Here is a 20,430-nt window from a genome sequence, read left to right as displayed (position 1 = left end):
GGCAATGGGCCATCAGGGACCCACCATGTGACTCATGGACTTATCTCATCCCATTGTGGGATGCTCTGCCCAAGAGGGAGGAGCCAGGTGTTCCCACCTGGATATAACCTGGCCTTGGAACTGCCTGAGCTAGCCCTGTCTACTGGGTTCCCAGAAGACCAGAGCTACTACTGGATCTTCAGCTGGAGACTAGACCTTCACAAGATCACCGCTTCAACTGGACTACTTCAGTTGAACTGCTACTACCACCCTAACAGGGTGTTAGGTTGTATCTGACTTTGTCAGTGCTTTTCCTTGTATTATTTCACTTATTTTTAATTTCAATCTTGACTTGTGATCTCCCACTGGTTTGTTTTCAAACCAACACATACTGTTTAAATTTACTGAAGTATTTGAAGTGAGAAAACATCTTACTGCCCACCTTCGCTTCATTTTTAGGCAGTTGTATCACTCAGCTCTTGGAATACAAATATTCTATTACAGATATCAGGGGATAAAGTGTCACAAACACATGTGCAATGTTAATAGCATCAACCCAGTGGAAGCTACTGTATTAGGATATTCTACCCATCAGAGCTGGACAGAACAGCCCACATACTTATACACAACTTTGCCTGCACTGAAAGGAAATCACATGTTTTGTCAAAATAAATACAGTTTTACACAGGAAGGTAAAAAGTTCTCTGATCACTATGTCAATTCTGTACAAGGGGCACAGAAATGTAAGGTGAGGGGGAAAGAGGGCTCTCACTTCTGCACTTACATGTATAAAAATAATCAGAGTGGGTGAAATTAAAACAGGCAAATTCAGATATGAAGTGTATATATGTTGAGAAATAGTTATTTGAACTATACAAGATACTTCCCATGAAATATAGTAGATCCTTTGTAACTAGGCAGTAAATTTTAAAACTCAATTTCTGATTTTAGGAGCAAACAATAAATATGGGAGACTTCAAAGATAAGACATGATGCCTTGTTGAACTGTGCTACTTGGAACGGTTTGAAAATACAGGAAATACAAGTACCTGCTACACTTATGTATCTGAATTTTTCCAAAGGATAAGTTCCTTCCCTGGCATGAACAACCACCTTCCCCTGCCTAAACCACAGACTTTGTATTTTTAAAAGAGTAGCAACAGTGATCAACATTACAAAAATTCACAGCCGTCCTTAGAATATACTAACTGATTAGCTAGTCATAAGCATGGCTAGGTTGGTCTGATGGGAAGAATGACTTTACATAAAGTGGAGAGGAGATCTCATAATACCATCAGATTGTATAGTTTGCTTAATTAAAAAAAATAAAATATATACAAGTGCATAAATATATGTGCATAGACATACACATCTCTACTGAACATAACATGGAAGAAGATCAAGACATCCAAATTTCGAGTAAAATTTCCTCAGTGATTTAAAATTAACTCTTACAACAGAACAGTCTGCAATTTTGGTTCTCTGATACTTTTCTTAAATGTAACAAGCAGTTTAATACACCAACCTTATCAAGATCCAGATTCCACATTTTAATGTAACCGTCACTGGATGCAGTAACAATAACATGCTGTCCTTCTCTTTCAAAACTATAAATATCTTTTATTCTGTGAAAAGTAATAAATTTTTATTTTATAGCATGGCAGTTTACTTCAGAACAGTAAGCTGAGAGTAATTAAAGATGAATAGACAACAGTGTAAAAAATCAGTTTGAACAGAAAACTAAGTGACAGGCAGGAACTTGGAACAGTGATCTGCTTTGAGTGCTGTCATTTATATTAGGAACATTTGCCTTTGCTAAGCTTATTGGGATTCAATTCAGAATGCTTTAATACTTTAAAGCATACACCATTAGACACATCAATAACATTATTGCTAATGCTTTTGTGTTGGATGAATACAAAGCAACATTTGGACAAATATTTGGTATTCAAAACCAAAGAATACTTGACTACACTCTTATTGTTTGAACTGAATAAAACTGTTTTGTTTAAGCATTCGAAAGAGTCAGATTCAGTAAAGACTGGTTAAACATACACAAACACACATACACATACACAAACACACACACACATACGCTCCCACCACAAATTTGGAATAGTAATGTTCTTAATTATTAATGTACTGTTGTTTTTGTAACATGCATGGACAGCACAGTACTTGTGCTCATACTAAAAGCAAAGAAGTCTGTCCCAAATTTGGAACTTAGCACATAAATAAATTCACTTTCTATACTAAAACAAAAGCAAAATATGCTGAACATTACAAGCCATTGAACTTTAGAGAGTATTCAGCATTGCCATAAATAATTAAATAGTAAACAAATATAGAATACCTGTTTTCATGAGCTTTAAATTCACACAGGCATTTTTGAGAGTCACAGCTGTAGAACCTAATCATTTCATCATCTCCAGCTATGGCAAGGATAGAATCCTTGGAATGGGAAAAAAAGAAACGCAAGGGTGGTTAATTTCATGTTTTTCAAACCTGTTAATTTCCCAACACCTGTCTTTTTGTACTTACTGTAATAAATCTAAGTGAAGAAATCCTCTTCTCTGTTGTAATGGTGCCAGTGACTGAAGCTGTGTCAAGTCTGTAGATATCCACTTTGTTTGTTATCACGGTCACATACTTCTCTCCATCAGGGGACCATTTAATTATGTGTGCATCTGTAAACATTGATACAGAAAATCTAAAAGTAAGTACCTTTAGAAGCTGCTAGACACTGTTTTCTACCTAGAGCCAAGAAAATATTCTATGAAAAATCAAATAAACTAGAATAAACACCTCTGCTTTAAAATGTTTGTTTCTGATTAACAGAATCATGCAAAGAAACACAAACTAAAAAACATTTATTTAAATGTCCTGACCTCAAATTTCAAGGAAAAAATTTTTTACTTTAGTGGTAGTATGCTTATGATTAAGCACATGAACTTACATATGCTTGCATAAAAAAGACATTGTGAAAGTTTGCAATTAACTGACTCAATTAATTCAGTCAACTTTTCTATACACAACTATCAAATTCCACTTAATTAGTGGATTTAGATTGATAAACTCACTCTGCTTCAGGTTTTTGATGAAGGCTGATCGTCCTTCTACAAGATTCCAAGTTCTGAAACACAACAGCAGGTAATGGTTAAAAACAGCACAGCAAAACTGAACTCTGATCTGCTGACATGAGGCACCCAAAGGAAGCTTTTTAAGCCTCTCTGTGTATTTTTTTGCCTTCTTAATGCAAGAGAAAATGATGAGTTCATATATTGCTTGCATGCTAAAATGTTGAACTTGTGTTATTTATTTTCTAAACTACCATTTGCAATACAGAGCCCAAAAGGAGACAACAGTACTTTGTGCTGTTAAAATAGCGTTTTGTATCTTTAAAACAGGTATCTACAGCAACACAGAAACACTCCAAGTGAAAAATCACAGTGAACAAAACCTGGCACTTTTCGAAAGTTTAAGCAAATTGTGTTCCAAAATGCAAACATATTTATACATCTCTGACTTGTAAAGAGTCAGAATTCACAAGAAGAAGGGATGAACAGCAGGAACTATTCTTAAGAGACTTTAAAATATTGCTGGCACTTAGAACTTCAAAAGACAAACCAGTGGATCTTTGAACCATTTGATAACAAATTTGTTTTATCAGTGTTGCATGGCCTAGTCCCAACAAGGAATTATTTCTTATAACACCTTATTAAGAGTTACTGAATTATGATTCTCAGCATTCCTTTATCACTTTTGACTCACCTTAATGTTTTATCTGTTCCAACTGACAGAGCTAATTTCCCAGAAGGATGAATAGAAAGAGATGTCACATGTCCCCTGATAAAAACAAAACATTAGTCACATCTATTATTTACATGGAAAATAGACATGAAAACGTATGTGGATATGAAGATTTAAGAAACTCACTTATGTGCCCTAATGGATTTCAAACATTCCCATCTCTTTGTGTTCCAGATACAAATGAATCCATCTTCAGCCCCACTCAGTAGATGTGCAGTACCATAGAACTCCAAACAAGTTATCGTGCCTAGAAATACAATTAACAAAGTCATACACACCGAACAGTTATTGCACAAATTAACAGAGAATGTACAACTTAACAGAAAAGCTTCTTCTACCAAGGCATGCCAGCTGCTACCCTACCCTTGAGAAAATCTAAATTAATTCCTAAGTATTTCTTAAAAAAACCCTCAAACTTTCTTGCTATATTCAATCCCTGATGTACTCTATCCATCCTTTACCCAAACATGTCTGAACTCCACCTGGTCTGTTTTCTCACACAGCAGTATTCAAACACCGTGGCACAGATGACAGAGAGCTTCTATCGGTGATAGAAATGCTCGCACATCAAAGCCCTGCTCCTGACATGCAGCTGAATTTACTGCACATGCTGCTTCCCTGTAATCACCAGATTTATCATACATGAGTTAAATGCAGGCACCATGCTCAGTCTAGCTCCTGGATCTTTTTGGTTAAGCAGGATTGGGCTACAAGTGACCCAAACAGATTTATTTGGACAGCCATCAATTGATGACTGTACCAATGATACAGACAAAGGGTGCACCCTCAGCAAGTTGGCAGATGACACCCAACTGAGAGTGTTGAGGGATGGGATGTCATCCAGAGGCACTTGGACAAGTTCAAGTAGTGGGCCATGGGAACCTCAAAGTTCCACAAAGCACAGTGCAAGCTAGTATTAGCATAGGCTGGTGGTTGGACAGATGAAGGGCAGCTCTGCCGAGAGGGACTTAAACTTGCTCATGGATGAGAGGCTGAACATGACCCAGCACTGTGTGCTTCCAGCCCAGAAAGCCAAATGTGTCCTGGGCTTTATCAAAGGCAGCATGGGCAGCAGGGCGAGGAAGGGGATTCTGCCCCTCTGCTCCACTCTTCTGAGACCCCACCTGAAACACTGCATCCAGCTCCCACAGGTCCCCAACGTAAGAATGATGTGGACCTGTTGAAGCAAGTCCAGAGAAGGGCCATGAAGATGACCAGAGAGATGGAACGCCTCTCCTGCAAGGAAAGGCTGAAAGAACTGGGATTCTTCAGCTGGGAGAAGGCTGCAGGGAGACCTTATTGTGGCCTTCCAGTACTTGAAGAGGGCTTATAAGAAAGACAGGGACAAACTTTTTAGCAGGACCTCTTGTGATCAGGACAAGGGGGTAATGGTTTTAGACTAAAGAGGGTCAATTTAGAGTAGATGTAAGAAAGAAGTGTTTTTACATGGACAGCAGTGATACACTGGAACAGTTGCCCAGAGAGGTGGTTCATACTCAGTCCTTGGAAACATTCAAGGCCCAATTGGATGGGGCTCTGCATAACCTGATCTGGTTGAAGATGTCCCTGTTCACTGCAGTGGGGTTGGATCAGATGACCTTTAAAAGGTCCCTTCCAACCCAAACTATTTTGTGACTCTATGATGTACTTTACAGTTGTAATTCAGGCAGCACATGCAGTGGGAAGTGTACCAGGTTAACTCCTCTGGCAGCAGCAGCCCGCTCTCACAGACAAACTCTCTTTTGTGTGGCTCAGATACACTTGTGACAGGACAAGGACACTGGGAAAGATGGTAGCTGGGAGTACGCATGGTCTAGATAAACTGTCCTAATAGAAGAAAAATGGTACATAAGCCATTTGTGGGACATAACTTCTTAACCAGTTAAAACTACAAATCATTGAAAGCCACAGCTATATTTGTGGGTTACTACCAAAATAATTTTTTTTTTTACTTTTATGCTCAAAAGCTTACCCTGTTTGTATCATCACACCATCATGGCATCAACACCACCACTATTACAGTCTTATTAAAAAATATATCAGTTTTGTTTTTCTGGCAAGGGCTGGTTTTTCAGCTACAATTTTTTATCATTAATGCTTTTTACAAAGAAATGCTCCCTTACCATTGTGCTGTAGCAGCGCCCCATGTTCTATCTTCTTTTTCATGTCATAGATTTGGATTGTCTCATCTCTGCTCCCAGTGACCACATATCTGTTATTCACTGCTACTGCTGACAACGAGGCAGAGCGGGCATGATGTGTAAAATCAGGGATGACTGTCCAGGACTGTAAATGAAATGCAAAACAAACAGGTCTTTCTCAAGCTTACCATAGTAAGTTTCCACTTCATTGTCCTGTAAGTTTATTTTTAAAAGCAAAATCTGAAAAAGTATACATGTAAAAATCAGAATTATAGAATTAACGAGGTTGGAAAAGACCTCTGATATCAACAAGTCCAACCTATGACTGAACATCACCTTGTCAAGAGACCATAGCACTGAGTGCCACATCCAGTCTCTCCTTAAACACCTCCAGGGACGGTGACTCTACCACCTCCCTGGGCAGCCCATTACAATGTTTAATCACCCTTTCTGTGAAGAAATTCTTCCTAATGCCCAACCTAAACCTCCCCTGGCACAGCGTGAGGCCATGTTCTCTTGCTCCGTCACTGGGAGAAGAGGCTGACCCTCACCTGGCTACACCCTCCTTTCAGGCAGTTGTAGATAGTGGTAAGGTCACCCCTGAGCCTCCTTTTCTCCAAGCTAAACACCCCCAGCTCCTTCAGCCACTCCTATAGGACTTGTGCTCCAGACCCTTCCCCAGCTTCATCGCCCTTCTCTGGACACGCTCCAGCCTCTCAGTCTCTTTCCTGAACTGAGGGTCCCAGAACTGAACACGGCACTTGAGGTGTGGCCATACCACTGCTGAGTACAGGGAGAGGAATTATACTTAGCTATAAGCATAATGAGATCTTATTGAGTTAATGCGCCGTTAGGAGATTAGTCCAAAGGATTTAAGCTTGCGAAACGCCCCTTGTAATCAGTGCTGTGCTTAGACGAAGCTGTCTGTGAAAAAGTGTCTGCACAGAGATAAATCCCAAGGGCAGGAGAGGCGGATTCTCCCGTTTTCCATCACGGCAGGCTGGAGACACGCCTTCCACCTGGCCCCAGCCCCCGTGCATCCCTCCCCCGTGCAGCGCTCCATCCTCAGCGCCGCGCCGGGAGCAGCAGCCTCGCAGCGCAGCCCCGCGCACCCACGTGGCTCCCCGCAGCCCGAGGCTCCCCGGCTCCCGGGAGCCCTTCGGGGCAGCGAGGGGCCGAGCCTGGCGGCACAGGCTGCGGGAGAGGCCGCCCCGCCCCCGCAGCGCGCTTTAAGAGCCCCGGCGGCGCACGGAACCGCGGCTGCGGACGGGCGAGGCGGTGAGTGCCGGAGTGTGCTCTCAGAGGGGCGGGCGGGAGGGGCATTTCCTCTCCACACCTCCCGAGAGGTGTTCGAGAGCAGGCTGGATGGGGCTCCGAACACGCTGGTCTCCTGGAAGGTGTGCCTGCCCACGGCAGGGGGGTTGGAACTAAATGGCCTCTAAGGTCCCTTCCACCCCGAACTGTTCCGTGACTCTTCCTTCCCCCCGCATTCCCCCCATCCCCGTTACCTGTCCGGGCCGCGTGGCGAACCCCAGCAGCACCTGCTCGTAGCACCCCGCCACCAGCTCCATCCCCCACCGCACGGCGCCGCCCCGGGCTTCCCGCCGGCTCTTCCGCCGCCCGCCCGCCCGTCCGCCGCGCTGCCTGCTCCGCTCCGCGCCGCGCCGGCCCCGCGTGTGGCGTGCGGCAGCGCTCACTCCCCGAGGGTGAGGAGAATCCCGCGGGATCGGCCGCGGAGCGGGAAGCGCGGGAGGGAGCGGCGCGGGGTCAGGCTGCGCGCGGGGCAGCTCGCGCAGGGGGCCTCGCGGGGCGGAAGCGGCGGTGGCGGTGATGGCGGCGGGGAGGACGAGAGGCGTTAGTGCCGGGATCGCCAGGGAGGGAGGGGGGAAAGCGGTGGCCGGGATCGGGGGCTGGGAGCGGGCAAAAGGGGCGCGAACCGCTCTTCTGGGAGCGGGGCGGGCTGGGGTGTTCGCCCTTTTCCCTTACCCGGTGCCGCGGGGCCCCCGCCTCCCTCAGGGCGCGCGGGGCGGGGAGGCCCCGGCGGCGGTCGGGCCGAGGCGCCAGAGAACCCGCCCGTCCCCAGCCCCGGGCCCTGCCGGCCTTTACTGTATTTCGTTGGGTCTTTTTTTTTTTTTTTTTTTTTTTTCATTACTTAATTTGTTATCGCGTGGCCCAACAAGCGGGAAGCGCGGCCCCGGTGCCAGTGTGGCTGCTCGCGGAGGGCCGCGGCCGGGCGGGGCGCACTTGTGGTCGCTCGGGCCCTTCCCGTCGTGCCGAGTGGCTCGCTTAGAGAAATGCGTCACGGCTCGGGCCTGGGCTCGGCTGGGGTCACCGCGCCGGCCCCGAGAGCTCTTCCACGCTCCCTCATCCCGGAGCCCTGACGCAGCGCCTCGTGTGAGCGAAATTAGTGACGAAGGAAGGAGGGGCGGGTTGCTCGCTGCCTGAGTGAGCGGAGTTTGCACGGGGGATTCAGGCCGTCAACAGCTTCGCCCACCTTTCTGCCCGGATAAACGCAACGATGCAATAAACGTGGAATAAAATCAAGAGTTGCTATGATGTGTGTGTAGTCCAATTAAGGATGTGTTTGAATTCTGGAGGTTGATGCTGCCCCACTGCCTAAATGAAAGCTAGCTGTAGTTAAGGCAAATGTAAAAAAATGTATTATATTAATGCATGCTGTTTTAACTGTTTTTAATATTTTTTGTTTTCTAGTGAGAAGGTCAAGGTTGGACAGGGAGGTGTACAAAAGCAGTTTTGCATAGAAGTTGCTGATAACTGACCAAGAAGCAGTCACATCACTTGCCTCCTGATAGCCTCTTGCAACAAGAGCTCTCTGTCGTGTGTGCCATCCAGTAGGTCTGCACGAGTGAAAAGTGGTACGTTTAAAAAAAGTTACTGTGCAGCTATGAATTAAAAAATCAATATTTCAGTGTTGAGAGCAGGGAGGAGTTTAATAAAAAGTTTTATTAAAAACTAATGTTAGAGGAACATTATGTGGATACTGGCATTATTAATGACCACCTAAGGAAGAAGTTGCTGCTGCTGATTCTTTATAATGAATGCAATTACTTGCAGTAAGCACACTCTCAGTTTAGCATATGCTAACATTATTAGTATATGGCTGCATTTTAAGGGCTTGTTTGTACTTGACTTTTCTTTTGGCTTCAGAATGGCTGTGGGGATAAAGTCCATAGTCATTCTGAATAGCACCATGCATGGTTGCTCTAATTATGGTTTATGGCTATCCTATGTCAAGTTAGCCTAATCCATTTTCAGAAGTAGTGTTCTGAACTGCTCCGCTCTGCAGGCAAGCCTTTAAGGCATTGTAGATGCTCTGTGTTCATTGCATTATGTGGCTGTGGGTTTGATCAGCCAAGATGTAAAATGTTACATAAATTCTTGAGTGGAAATGGGAATTAGAAATTCAACAGTTAAGTATTTGCTTAGAAGGAGTAACATATGTGTGTGAAAGTAAATGCAGAAACTGGTTTTTGCACTGGTTTATATTTGTTGGATGAAGTCTAAAGAAAGGATATTGGAATCATCAAAGACAGGTATCTCTTCAAGAAGGTGTGTTGACTGGTTTAGTGGTGGCCGTAAAAATCTATTTGCTGCTAACTTGATGGTAATGAGTGAAATGTGTGTGTGGAAAAGCTGCAGAGAAATATCATGTTTGCTTGTACTGTGCCCTCATCCTGCTTTTATTTCTCCTATTAAGCAGGTAGGAAGTACCACGTCTTGTTTTCAGCTGCATAGTTTGTGGTACAAATAAATTAATTTTAAATTTGGCTGAAAGGGGAAGAAACCTGGGGGGTTGTACAAAACATATTGTAGCCTGTATCTGTTGCCTTGTTTCTAACTCTTTCAGAGTCTTCTGAATTACTGGGTTGCTAATATGTAGGTATTTCAGAATTAAGAGTAAGGTACAAGTGACTTAAAAGATCATGAAAATTTTCTAGCCTGTTGAACCATGGGAAAACCTTGTGGTCTACTACAGTCCAGGGCAGTGAAGATTACTGCTAATCATAATCCCATTGGCTGTATATCCTTCTTATCTCCATTGTTTCAGCAGCAACAAGTCAGAACTTAAAAAATTAAGTTCTGAATTAATAACATTTAAAGCATGTGGTGGGGTGAACATATTTGGAATTAATTAATCTTGAGGATAAAATCTTTCATCTTCTTTTTCTCCCCAACATTTTTTTCAGCTGAAGGAGTGCACTAAGCTGAACCTGTGCAGCCATCCTGTTTGAGAAAGACAGAAGACAGTTTGAACCATGGCAAGCCAGGTAAGATCATTTAGTCAGAAATACAGGCTTGCAGTGCCTAAATGGATTCGAGAACCATACTCAGAATTCCTAATAAATGTAAAGCTAAAATAGCTAGCTTGCTCTGAGTTGGGTGTTCTTTTAGTCCTGTGATTTCTTCTGGCAATGTGGTAATTGGTGGCTGTCCTCAGGACACTTAACTGTGTCGACTCAAGCAGGTTCGGGGTCATTACGTTAAGCTTTGCAGTTTGGATTATTTGAGCGCGAGTTCTTCTGAAAGACCTTGCGCATAGCACCCTCTATATAAGATACATGTGGAGGTGTTATAGAGGAAGAACATTAAAGCCTGCGTAAGTAAATATTGTGGAACATCACTCTTATTTTTGGAAGTCCTTGTTCTTCAGAATCTTAAAGTGAGGGAGGCAACCTGTGTTAATATGGCTGCTTCCCCTCTTCCCTTGTGTTGTTGCCCCAGTCACTTCCTTTTTGAGCTGTGGTTTTTGGGGTTTTAGGGGTTTTTTTCCTATTTTTTTTTCTTTTATTTTTTTTCCAAGAGGCACTTTTTATGCCTCTTTCTTCCTGGCCTTGCGTCTGGGTTTGAGTTTTCCCTCAGCCAAGCTAATGCCTGTTCCTGGTCTGCTTTCTCCTTGTGTGCCATTAATTGGCCTCTTGTTACTGTTCCTGGCCTGGGAGAGTGGCTCACTGCTGGGTAGTGAGGAGAGGCATCTCACAGAAGAATAATTCCTAGGTGAGGGGAGATATATAGGGACAGTGGAGATCCCTTCTAGGCAAGAGTGACAATTTCCCTGCCTCTTCATCACTCAGATTGTGCTGCAACAGGGTTTTTTGCATCCTGGAGCTCAAGTGGAACACAGTCCAGTCCTGAAGCTAATTAACATTTAGGATTGGCCAGCATCAAAGGGCTATCTGGTTTTTCCCTAATTCCCAGAGGAAGCTGTCAATCCTTTAGCCAGCATGACAGGTCAGGGGAATATGGCTGTTCATACAATCCTTTGGCTCTGTTATTTTTGCCAGGCGTTTTCCCCAGAGGCTGCTTTCCCTCATGGGAGGCGGAGGGAGAAATGGGACCCCAGGCTTCTTTCAAGGGCAAGGTGAATATGGGGAAATCACCTGTGGTGATGGGGAGTGGGAGGGAGGAATGTAAATGAGACTAAATACTATAAAGGCAATTTTTTTTCTCCCTACAGGACTTGATGGCAAAAAAAAGAGAATGTCTCCAGGCCTACAGCTGGTGGAGAACACCACAGAAGAAACGGAAGAAAAAGAACAAAATAAAACCAGGAAGAATAGAGTTTGTCCCTAGTAGTACTAATGCAACCAGGTAAAGACCTTTAGAAGGGGTAAACTCTGAGCCTTTTGTATCTGTTTAAATTATTAATGACTAGTGAATGCTATAAATTGTTTTTAGAATCCTGAAATGGCACACCTGGTGCCTATACACTAAGTTTTGCTTACAGAATTGCATTGCCAATTGAAAAATTATTTTTTCCTAGTTCCGTCTCAATCGCTTGAGATGTGGTATCAAAATAGTGTTTTGAATTATGGCTGCAACTTAATATTTTTTCTTGGTATTTTTGGGTGCCCTGCCCTTCAGACAACAAATACTACTTTTTAAAACCAACTTTTTTAAAAGAGTCTTTAATAAATTTGGGTCTTTGTTGAAATATTTTCTCTTGGAAAAAGTGGTAGAATGGACTCAGAGAAAGTGAGAACTTTTTAGAGTGATGACAATGCATTTCTCTACACTCCTCAGCAGAGTTTTGCAGTTAACACTCTCTTCATATTTTGTCTCCTTATTTGTCCAGTAATAACTACTTGCTTGTTAGATACTTCAATACTGAAATGAATGGTGTTCTTTTCAAGCTTAACAATGGTTCTCTTCCCTTTTTAAAGACCGGATTATTCAATATTTGTTGGGGAGCTTACTCCAGAAGTGGATGATTTCCAGCTCTATGACTACTTCCTAAAGAGGTATCCCTCATGTATTGACTGCAAAATAGCAACAGACCTGCTGGGATATTCCAGGTAATGCCTGTGAAAATGTGTTAATGCTGTCAGTATGTTTGCTTCTCTAAGTCAGAACTTGCATTTGAACTGGCTCTGCATTTTCTTCAGAGGCAGAAAGAGAGAGATTAGTCTCTGGCATTATTTTTTAACAACATGGATCCATGTGCTTATAAAACTTTATGGTTTGTTTTAGCAGCTTAATATGATTTCAGTTAATGCGATAAGCTTCAATTTAGCCAAATGCATATTTGCATGAAAGACGTTAGGTGGTGGGAGAAGGGAGAGCTTTGCATGGACTGCTGTGCTTACCTACAGCACTGTGTCAACTTAGTCATCTGCAGTGCTGAGGACAAAATAATTCCCTTTTTACATGTGGAAGAGAAGTGCAAGGCCTAGCAAATCTTAGGGGACTGGGAGACAGAAGTTCTAATACTAGTAAATAAAGCTTAATGGAAGTTAAACTGGCCAGGGAGTGAGTCAAGCAGGGATGAGTGAGTTTGCTGTTCAGAAAACACTGGCTGTAATGGACTAATTCAAGAAACCTGGGGGGAAAAAAAGAGAAAGGAGATCTGAGAGAGCAAATTTTAGAAGAATGTTAGGGTTGTACAGCAGTAGGAGTGGGTTAATATGGGTAAATTAACTGCTGTAAGTGCAGAAATTGGGAATCTGGTTACTTACACAGAAGTTAATATGTATTGTTTAGCTGGCTTTTGGCAAGATGCATATTACTGCTATCAAAAAAGCTCTTTGCTTCTGGCCCAAGTTCTTAATTTTGCAAAAGCATCTTCTGTGCATGTGCACATGCCAGAGAGGTTGCTTAGGTATTAGAAGCTGTAGTAGCTACTATTTTCTGTTTTCATGAAGACAGAAATTGAATTCATTAGCTTTGTAACTGTTATGAATACTAGAATTTGTTTTCTCCCTTTTGAAAATTGTAGAGGGTATGCCTTTGTCAGATTTGGTGAGCAAGGTGATCAGATGAGGGCACTGCAAGACTGCCAGAATGCACCAGGTCTGGGGGGAAAACGAATCCGGCTGAGCATAGGAATTTCTAAAAGGTAACAAATGAGTTGTGCATTGATACAGTAATTCTAAATAATCGGATTCTTTTAGTTCTGCCTTTGTAAAGACTATGGCCCTTGCTATAATTGCTATACACACGATGCAAAAACAAAATCACAGAAGCATTATGTTTTGACTGCCTGGATTCATCAACCTCTTTGAGGATTGCTGGGGAAATCCATCTTTTAAGTCTAGCCAGATTGTATAACTTGGGCTTAGCTGCTGTTGTGACCAGCCTTAATTTGTACAGTAGTGAAGCTGAATACAGTTGTAAGTATTTCATGTTTGGGCCTGAAGAAGGTAGAAGGGACAGCAAGTATTTGTTTTGATGCGAGAAAGCTTTTCTTCTAGATCTTTCCCCTTGGTTTAGGCAAGGTAGCACATTACTGGTTTTAAAATAGGCTGGCAGAGGAAGGAACTCTTTAGTGGAAAAATACATTATATAAAGGGGAGGAAGCCAAAGGACATGTTGCTTGAACAGTTTGTTTAGAATACTACTCTTTGCTTCTCAAGTGATTAGGGCAGCAGGAAGTTTAAAGTTGATTGAGTTTGAGAGGGGCTTTTTTTCTGCCAGCTCAGTTCTCTCAGTTATTGAAGACAATTCAATTAGAGACTTGATATCAAATTTGATAAACTTTGATCCAGAATACAGACAAAAATAGAACTTTCTATAAAACAATTTCAGTATATATTCATAAGGTTAGCTGGTCTGTTCTCTTACAAGGCTAAAAATAACAGCTCCTGCATTCCTTCCCTGGATAATTTTGCCAATGTTGCCTCATTGCTTTGGAACAGAAATGCCCTTACCCAAGAGAGCACTGTCCAGATCTGCGTTGTCTAAATTGCTTTGAAAATGAGGTCCCAAGAAAGTTTTCCTCACTTCTGCTATCCAGAAGAATGTCAGTGGTATTTTTAGATTTTTCTTTCCTACAGAGATGCATATAGGAGAGAAGTTGGAAGCAGAAGACTGAGACATTATGTAGTCATTTGTTTACTACAGTAGTAAGACAATAAAATACCTATGTATTAGAATGTATGTGTAGCTTCACAGTAATGAAGCAAAAATGTAACGTGGATACTGAAATACCACTTACCTGTTTCTGAATGGCTGAGTGCCATACTCTCACAGCATCCAAATATCCAGCCATCAGAGTAGTTTGTCATTAAGTCGCTTACATTGGAAACTACTTGAGTTTCTTCAGTGTTCTTGGCAAAAAGCCCCAATCTGAATTTTCTATAATGAACTGGAGATACAGAGAAATTGGGCTCTGCCAGCACAGGAGGTCTGCTTGTATGTAATCAGTGAGGAAACATCTAAGCCTAGGGAGTTTTTTGGAATGTGCAGCTGATTTGTCCCAATGTTTTTTATGTAGTGTATCTCTGTTTTAGTACAGACTGTTCTTGTTCAGTGATACTTGTCAGTAGTCAACTTGAAGTTCTCTCTGAGAAAAATCTGCTCAGGAGAGGGAAAGCAGTGAAAACTAATCACCTGGCCTAATAACTTGGTCTTAAGAACTAATGAGTTTTGTAATTTTCCTGTTGCTTTGGCTTCATTCTGGATAATGGCAGTGCTGACTTCACCTGACAGCTATGCTTTGGTAACTGTTCATGGACCAAAAATTGAGAAGGTGAAGGTAGACATGGTAAATTGACAGGCAGTGTAAGATGCTCCTCTGAAATGGATGATCTGACTTTACTTCTTGTTTCTGGAAATAACAAGGCTTAGTATTAATAAAAGATGGAAGGACTAATTAAGACTTTAAATGTTTAAAGTGTCTTTAAAGCAGCTGTGTTTTATAAGGGTCTTAATAAATCATCTTTTTATCAGCAGCTTGCTTATACAGATACCAAAAGTACTTAAACTGAACATAGATAAATGTAACTTGAGTTAATCCATAGAAATAATGACTTTTGGCATTGGTGAAGGTGAGAGCATTTGCTTCTGTGTAAACATATGATGTATTGTGCTGTGACTTAAAACTTAGGCAACTATTTAGAAAAGCTTCCTTGTAAATTTGGAAGTGTGTAAAATTGTTTAACTTCAACACTGGGTTTACAGTTTTTAGTTCTCAAACTCTTAACTGTGTATAACTTTTCATGTTTCAGACTGAAAGCAGAATTCCAGCGGTACCAGTCATACAACTATAATGATTATTACCAAGATTATCAGAACTACTACTCACAGTGGAATTACGATCCTTATGCTGACTACAACTACAGCTCCTATACTCCCTATGATAGCATGCAAGCTGTTGGAGACTGCTCTTTAGGAGATGCTGTTATGGCTCCAGCCGTTTTTGAGGTAAAGACACTACAGTTAATTAAAAAAAAAAAGACAGATAACAGATTGTGTGGCTTGTGTAAATCAGAGCAAAGAAGTCCTAAAACTGAAATCATGCTTTCAGTTAAGTGTGACGGTTATATTCAGCATTTTTAAGGGCTTTAGGGCATGTGTAGAATTAGATACTTATACAGCATTATTTGTCCATATATGTTAAATAACAGTTCTGACAGCAAAATGTTGTGGTCTCTCATCCTGTTTTTCTGATGTGCTTTGCTTAAAGCAAAATAAAGAATTGTTGTGAGATGATCATATCAAGATCAGCTGGTTGATCAATTACAACTTCTGAAAGTGCCTTCCAAGCAGGACTATACTATGGTTTTCTTAAAAAAAAAACCCAAAAAAATCTAAACAAACTAACAAAAAAAAATTAAACCCAAACCATTAGAAAGCAGCAAACACCGGACAAAAAAGCCCTCCCCACCAACCACCTGTGCCTGCTTGTTTTGTAGTTATGGGAGAAGGGAACAATTTGGGAGGGAGAATAAAATTATTTTGGATTTGTAATGTTTTCTGAAATTGACTATGATTAAACTTTTGTTTTTTAGGAAGCTTCAGCTATGACTGAAATTAATGATGACCTATTAACTGAAGGTAATGATAAAATTATCACTGAAGCTTGAATGCTTCTGCCGTTTAACTGTACATGCCAGTGACTATTGGATAAAGAATTGGTTACAGCTGAGGTAGTATTTTAAAGCTAATAATGTACACCATGTCAAGTAGAATGGCACACTGTCAACAGCTCATTGCAGTAGGCTTTTTGTAACTTTGCCTTCTTTCTCCTTCTAAAAAGGTTTATTGGAGAATTTACTGTATTTTTGTATTCTGCTAAGATTATTATGTGTTAAACTCATTGGTAGAGACATCTTGTAATAATGTTCAGAAGTATTAATTATCCCTAAATCTCTGCTCCATGTGGAAATACCAGTATATTCCTAGCATTCTAAATACACAAATTCCAAAAGAAGCTGGACTGGTCAGGTTCACTAAAACTGTAGGTGAATAAATGTCTTACTAGACTTATTAAATCATTAAATTTAGCTAAAGTACACTTTACTAGGCACTTGAGGTTTTTGTGTGCAAGCCTCCGAAGATCTGACACTTGTACTTACCAGGCTTTTATTTTCAGATCCACAGCTGTATTTGGATGTTGATGAAATGAACAGACAATTTATGGAGACAAGTGAAGAACTCTATGATGCGCTCATGAATTGTCACTGGCAGCCTCTGGATACGGTCACTTCTGACATCCCTTCTGCTATTTAAGTGTCTTATATAGCATGACCGTTAAGACCAAGGTGCTAAAATTACATTTCTTCTACATTACTCTAGATCATAAGTTTTAAAGCACAATGATAGGTTGGGGTTTTTTTGCTATGCTTTTGGCAGTTTCTGTAATTTTTGTTTTGTTCATCACTTGGAGCATCTTGAAATCATGTAAATATTCTAGAAATGTAAAGAGTTCAATGGGGTCTAGAGACAGACTTGCCTGTGTAAATAAAATTTTGTTTCTGCAAACTGGCCAGCAAGGGATTTTACTTACATATGTAAAACATCTTCTCTTCTGGCTTGTGAAGTTTATCTGGAGGCAGTAGGGGTATTTCACCTGTCTTTGCTATGGGCATCAGTACTACCAAGAACTAGCTCTCACATACATACTTCCCAGATACCTAGGCAAACTTTTACAAGCTCTTAACATGCTTAATCTGTACAGTTTTAACATACAGAAGGGCAAATTTTGAGCTCCTGTGGCTGCAAACATTCTGAAGACTAAGGATGATACTTACTGATAATTTTATTTTTGCCCTTCTTGTTAGTCTTCTCAATTGATGCATTACAGCAAAGAAACTGGTGTAATGTAGTGTGTGTTCTTAAACATAAAAATCCTTGGAGAAAACTTTGGGGTTTAAAGGAGGAAGAATAACCCATCAGGAATTAAAGTATCCCAACATCCTATTCAACTAAGTTGCACCCTCTCCTAAACATCTTTCTTTTATTTGTTCAGTCTTCATGCTCAGATGTTTCATAGTGATGAGGTTTATAACATTTTAGTACGATGGCAGCTTTCAGCATTCAAGTCAAAGGGGGTTAGGGGAGATGGCAATGAAGAAAGTTCTGCTTTAAGATAGCAACTTCTGAGTGGCTTCCTCTAAACTGTTCTTATCTGAAAGGGTGTAAAGTGTTTTCCAGTCATAGGGACAGCTATGTGTATGCAAAAATATTTACTACTTAATGCACACAATAAAATAAATTCAGTCTGGAAACAAAAAAATACTTTTTAAAGAAAAAAAGGTAGAAGTTATCTTATAGCTAATACACGTGAGAGCTGCTTGAGGCACTTTGGTATGCCATGTTGTTTTGGGGCAATCTAAATCATGATTGCTAGGATAACAGGAATAAAGTGCTGCCTTTTTTTTTCCTTTAATGCCTTAATCACATTAAAGTGGTGGTCATAACCTATGTACTGTTCTTAAATGTGAAACTAATACTGCATTGCAGAGTGATGACTTGGCACATCAGCTCCCTTCTACCTGCTTACCAGAATCTTCCTCTTTTCACAATTTAATTCAGCTAGGAATTTTTTTTTAAAGTCCCACCCATGAAATACAGATGCTCTAAACTAGAAAGGTCTTTTGGTGTGCTATAGGAACTTCATTGTTCCTCAATTTTGTGCATTGTGTACATAGAGAGAAAACAAAGCCCCCTTATTTAGGCAGGGAGATTACTAGTCTTAGCAACCATTTCCCTGCTTTGGAGAGAACTAGTTGCAAAGTGGCTGAAAACTGGGGTTTTGTGGGTGAATGTTTCCCTGGTGTGAACTTTCAGGTCAGTCTTTGGAGGGTGCTGGTAGGGAGATTATTAATGGGAATATGACAGAAAGTTGATTAAATGAAGCAAAGAGAATCTGGATGGGTAAACAGAATACATGTGTACCTGTGTGAAATTGTTTCAGGGGACTGCAGAAGGAAGGAAACTCAAGATAGTAGATATGGGCCCCTTGAATTTGGATGTGGGGTGTTAAACTTTCAAAACCATGCTTGATTTGATGTCACTTCAGTTGTAGTGCACAGCTGTGGTGCCTGAGCATGGTAGTACAAACCAGTTGCTAGGCAAAGGATTATGTATGTAGTAAGCACCATCATTACAAGCTGCAGGATTATAGACCAGGCACAGACCTGGAAGCTTCCTGCTTTGAAGTACATCTCTTGCTTTGCATAGCATTCTCTAACACCATACTTAAGTTGCAGCAAGTAATTTGTGAAAACCTTTTATTGTGTTATCAGATGCTGAGGATGCATGTTGGCTTGGTAGAAATACTGTGGCGTATCCGCTGATTTTTGGCATTTGGGAAGTTGATTCATATGTGAACTATGTCATCAGGAGCCCATGTAGCTGTGTGATTTCACTTCGATCAGGACAGTATCACTACAGCACATAAACCTCAAAGTCAGTCTGTAATCATATTTATGATTCACATTTATGAGTAAAATCATATTTACGCAGATTTTACATGTTAGTGAGGTCTCTGCACTCTGCATTAGAGACTGTTTTCAGACATGCATGCACCTTCTGTTCTGGCCTGTTAAAGTACCCATGTAGTGAAAGTACTGTTTATGAAATGGAGTGAAAGGGGTTGCTTGGGCCATTAGTTCTGCAATCCTTAGAAACATTGAGGAATATATTTTCTTCCAGCCAACATACAAGAAAAGTGAGGTGAAGAGAGCCTGCTGGTTGCAGCCCATGTGATACTGTTTTATGTAGCTCTCTCTGTTTTATGTCTACTGAGCCTTTCTAGTCTATCCTGCTTTCCGGTTAGGAGTGCATAAATGGGATCAAGAGACTGTGTGCAGTGCACATTCTTTACTGTAAAGGCATACTGAAAAAACTCTTCTGTATTGGTGTAAGCACAAATTCAGGAAAAAATGAGTGCATCAGAAGTGTTGGCATTCATTGCTGAGACTTTTAACTGAGGGAACTTCAGCGCTGGTCCAACTACTCACCTGTATTAGCGAGTTTACACAAAGACCTGAACATGTACATCATATAGATACATACCCTCAATTCTACCAAGAGCTGATTGCAGTAGGAACATTTAAAAAGAAAAGCATTGGAAGCAATGTTTTCAAACACCACACTAGTTCATATTGTCTGGTTGTGTTCTGTCTGTGTTTTACCCAGCTGAAATGTGGGGTTTTTTAAGTCTGATGAAGGGGTTTTTGTGAAGAATATCTAGTATTGGTTTTATAAACTCTTCATTGTACTTAGCTGTGATAGAGATAGTGCCTTTACCTAAAACCCACTAATTTCTTGAAGAAGAGTAATGTTTTTGTTTTCCACTTCTCTGAACAGAAAAGCTTTAGTACCATGGTTTGAGGGGCTAATGATCCTGCAGTCAGTGAACAGGGAGAAAGAAACAGGCTAGAAGACGGTGAAGACTTGAAATGGTTCAAAAATACTAAATGGTACTTAAGCCGTGAATGTTTCTTTTTGCAGGGATGCTCTTGGACCAACAGCTTCTTTCTAGCGCTACCTCAAAGTAACTTGCAGATATAACTCACAGGGAAGATTGATCAAATGGTGATGATCACTATCATTCTGCTGGAGATATATATATATTTGCCTTTTGTTTTGTCTCATTTTTAATGACATTTATTTAACTTCAGTGACTCATGTGAATAGATGTTGTTTGACTACATCGACAGGTATTTCTGAGTCATGAGTTTCATTAAAGGCATGTCACCATATGGAAATTGTTCTAAATAAGTAAATAAAGCAGCACTTGAATTTACAGAGCAAA

General features: G+C 41.0%; 2 protein-coding genes across 8 annotated transcripts in view; one reads left to right on the top strand and one right to left on the bottom strand.

The window, feature by feature from the left end:
* Positions 1 to 7,566, bottom strand: part of PAK1IP1 (PAK1 interacting protein 1) — an 8,906-nt gene extending 1,340 nt beyond the window's left edge. Inside the window, exons 1-8 of the mRNA XM_085051871.1 lie at positions 7,439 to 7,566; positions 5,913 to 6,075; positions 3,916 to 4,036; positions 3,751 to 3,825; positions 3,060 to 3,112; positions 2,521 to 2,666; positions 2,333 to 2,430; positions 1,505 to 1,604 (exon numbers count right to left, since the gene is read on the bottom strand). Of these exons, the coding sequence (XP_084907997.1) occupies positions 1,505 to 1,604; positions 2,333 to 2,430; positions 2,521 to 2,666; positions 3,060 to 3,112; positions 3,751 to 3,825; positions 3,916 to 4,036; positions 5,913 to 6,075; positions 7,439 to 7,501 (819 nt within the window). The 5' untranslated portion in view covers positions 7,502 to 7,566. The remainder of the gene's footprint in view (positions 1 to 1,504; positions 1,605 to 2,332; positions 2,431 to 2,520; positions 2,667 to 3,059; positions 3,113 to 3,750; positions 3,826 to 3,915; positions 4,037 to 5,912; positions 6,076 to 7,438) is intronic.
* Positions 1 to 20,430, top strand: part of LOC146441506 (tRNA selenocysteine 1-associated protein 1-like) — a 25,705-nt gene extending 5,275 nt beyond the window's left edge. The window contains exons 1-11 of one of the 7 annotated variants that reach the window (XM_085051877.1): positions 7,661 to 7,784; positions 8,643 to 8,806; positions 10,139 to 10,219; positions 11,234 to 11,310; positions 11,407 to 11,540; positions 12,113 to 12,244; positions 13,165 to 13,284; positions 15,395 to 15,590; positions 16,178 to 16,223; positions 16,762 to 16,930; positions 20,127 to 20,430. In XM_085051877.1, coding sequence (XP_084908003.1) covers positions 11,281 to 11,310; positions 11,407 to 11,540; positions 12,113 to 12,244; positions 13,165 to 13,284; positions 15,395 to 15,590; positions 16,178 to 16,223; positions 16,762 to 16,898 — 795 coding nt within the window. In that variant the 5' untranslated portion in view covers positions 7,661 to 7,784; positions 8,643 to 8,806; positions 10,139 to 10,219; positions 11,234 to 11,280 and the 3' untranslated portion in view covers positions 16,899 to 16,930; positions 20,127 to 20,430. Of the gene's footprint in view, positions 1 to 7,033; positions 7,209 to 7,492; positions 7,637 to 7,660; positions 7,785 to 8,642; positions 8,807 to 10,138; positions 10,220 to 11,233; positions 11,311 to 11,406; positions 11,541 to 12,112; positions 12,245 to 13,164; positions 13,285 to 15,394; positions 15,591 to 16,177; positions 16,224 to 16,761; positions 17,151 to 20,126 lie in introns of those variants that run through there. The other 6 variants (XM_085051874.1, XM_085051875.1, XM_085051873.1 and 3 more) reach the window with 6 other exon arrangements.

This window comes from Lichenostomus cassidix, chromosome 2 (assembly GCF_008360975.1).
Source record: "Lichenostomus cassidix isolate B80296 chromosome 2, HeHo_3.0, whole genome shotgun sequence".
In the NCBI taxonomy this organism is placed as follows: Eukaryota; Metazoa; Chordata; class Aves; order Passeriformes; family Meliphagidae; genus Lichenostomus; species Lichenostomus cassidix.
This window is presented reverse-complemented; position numbering and strand designations above follow the sequence as displayed.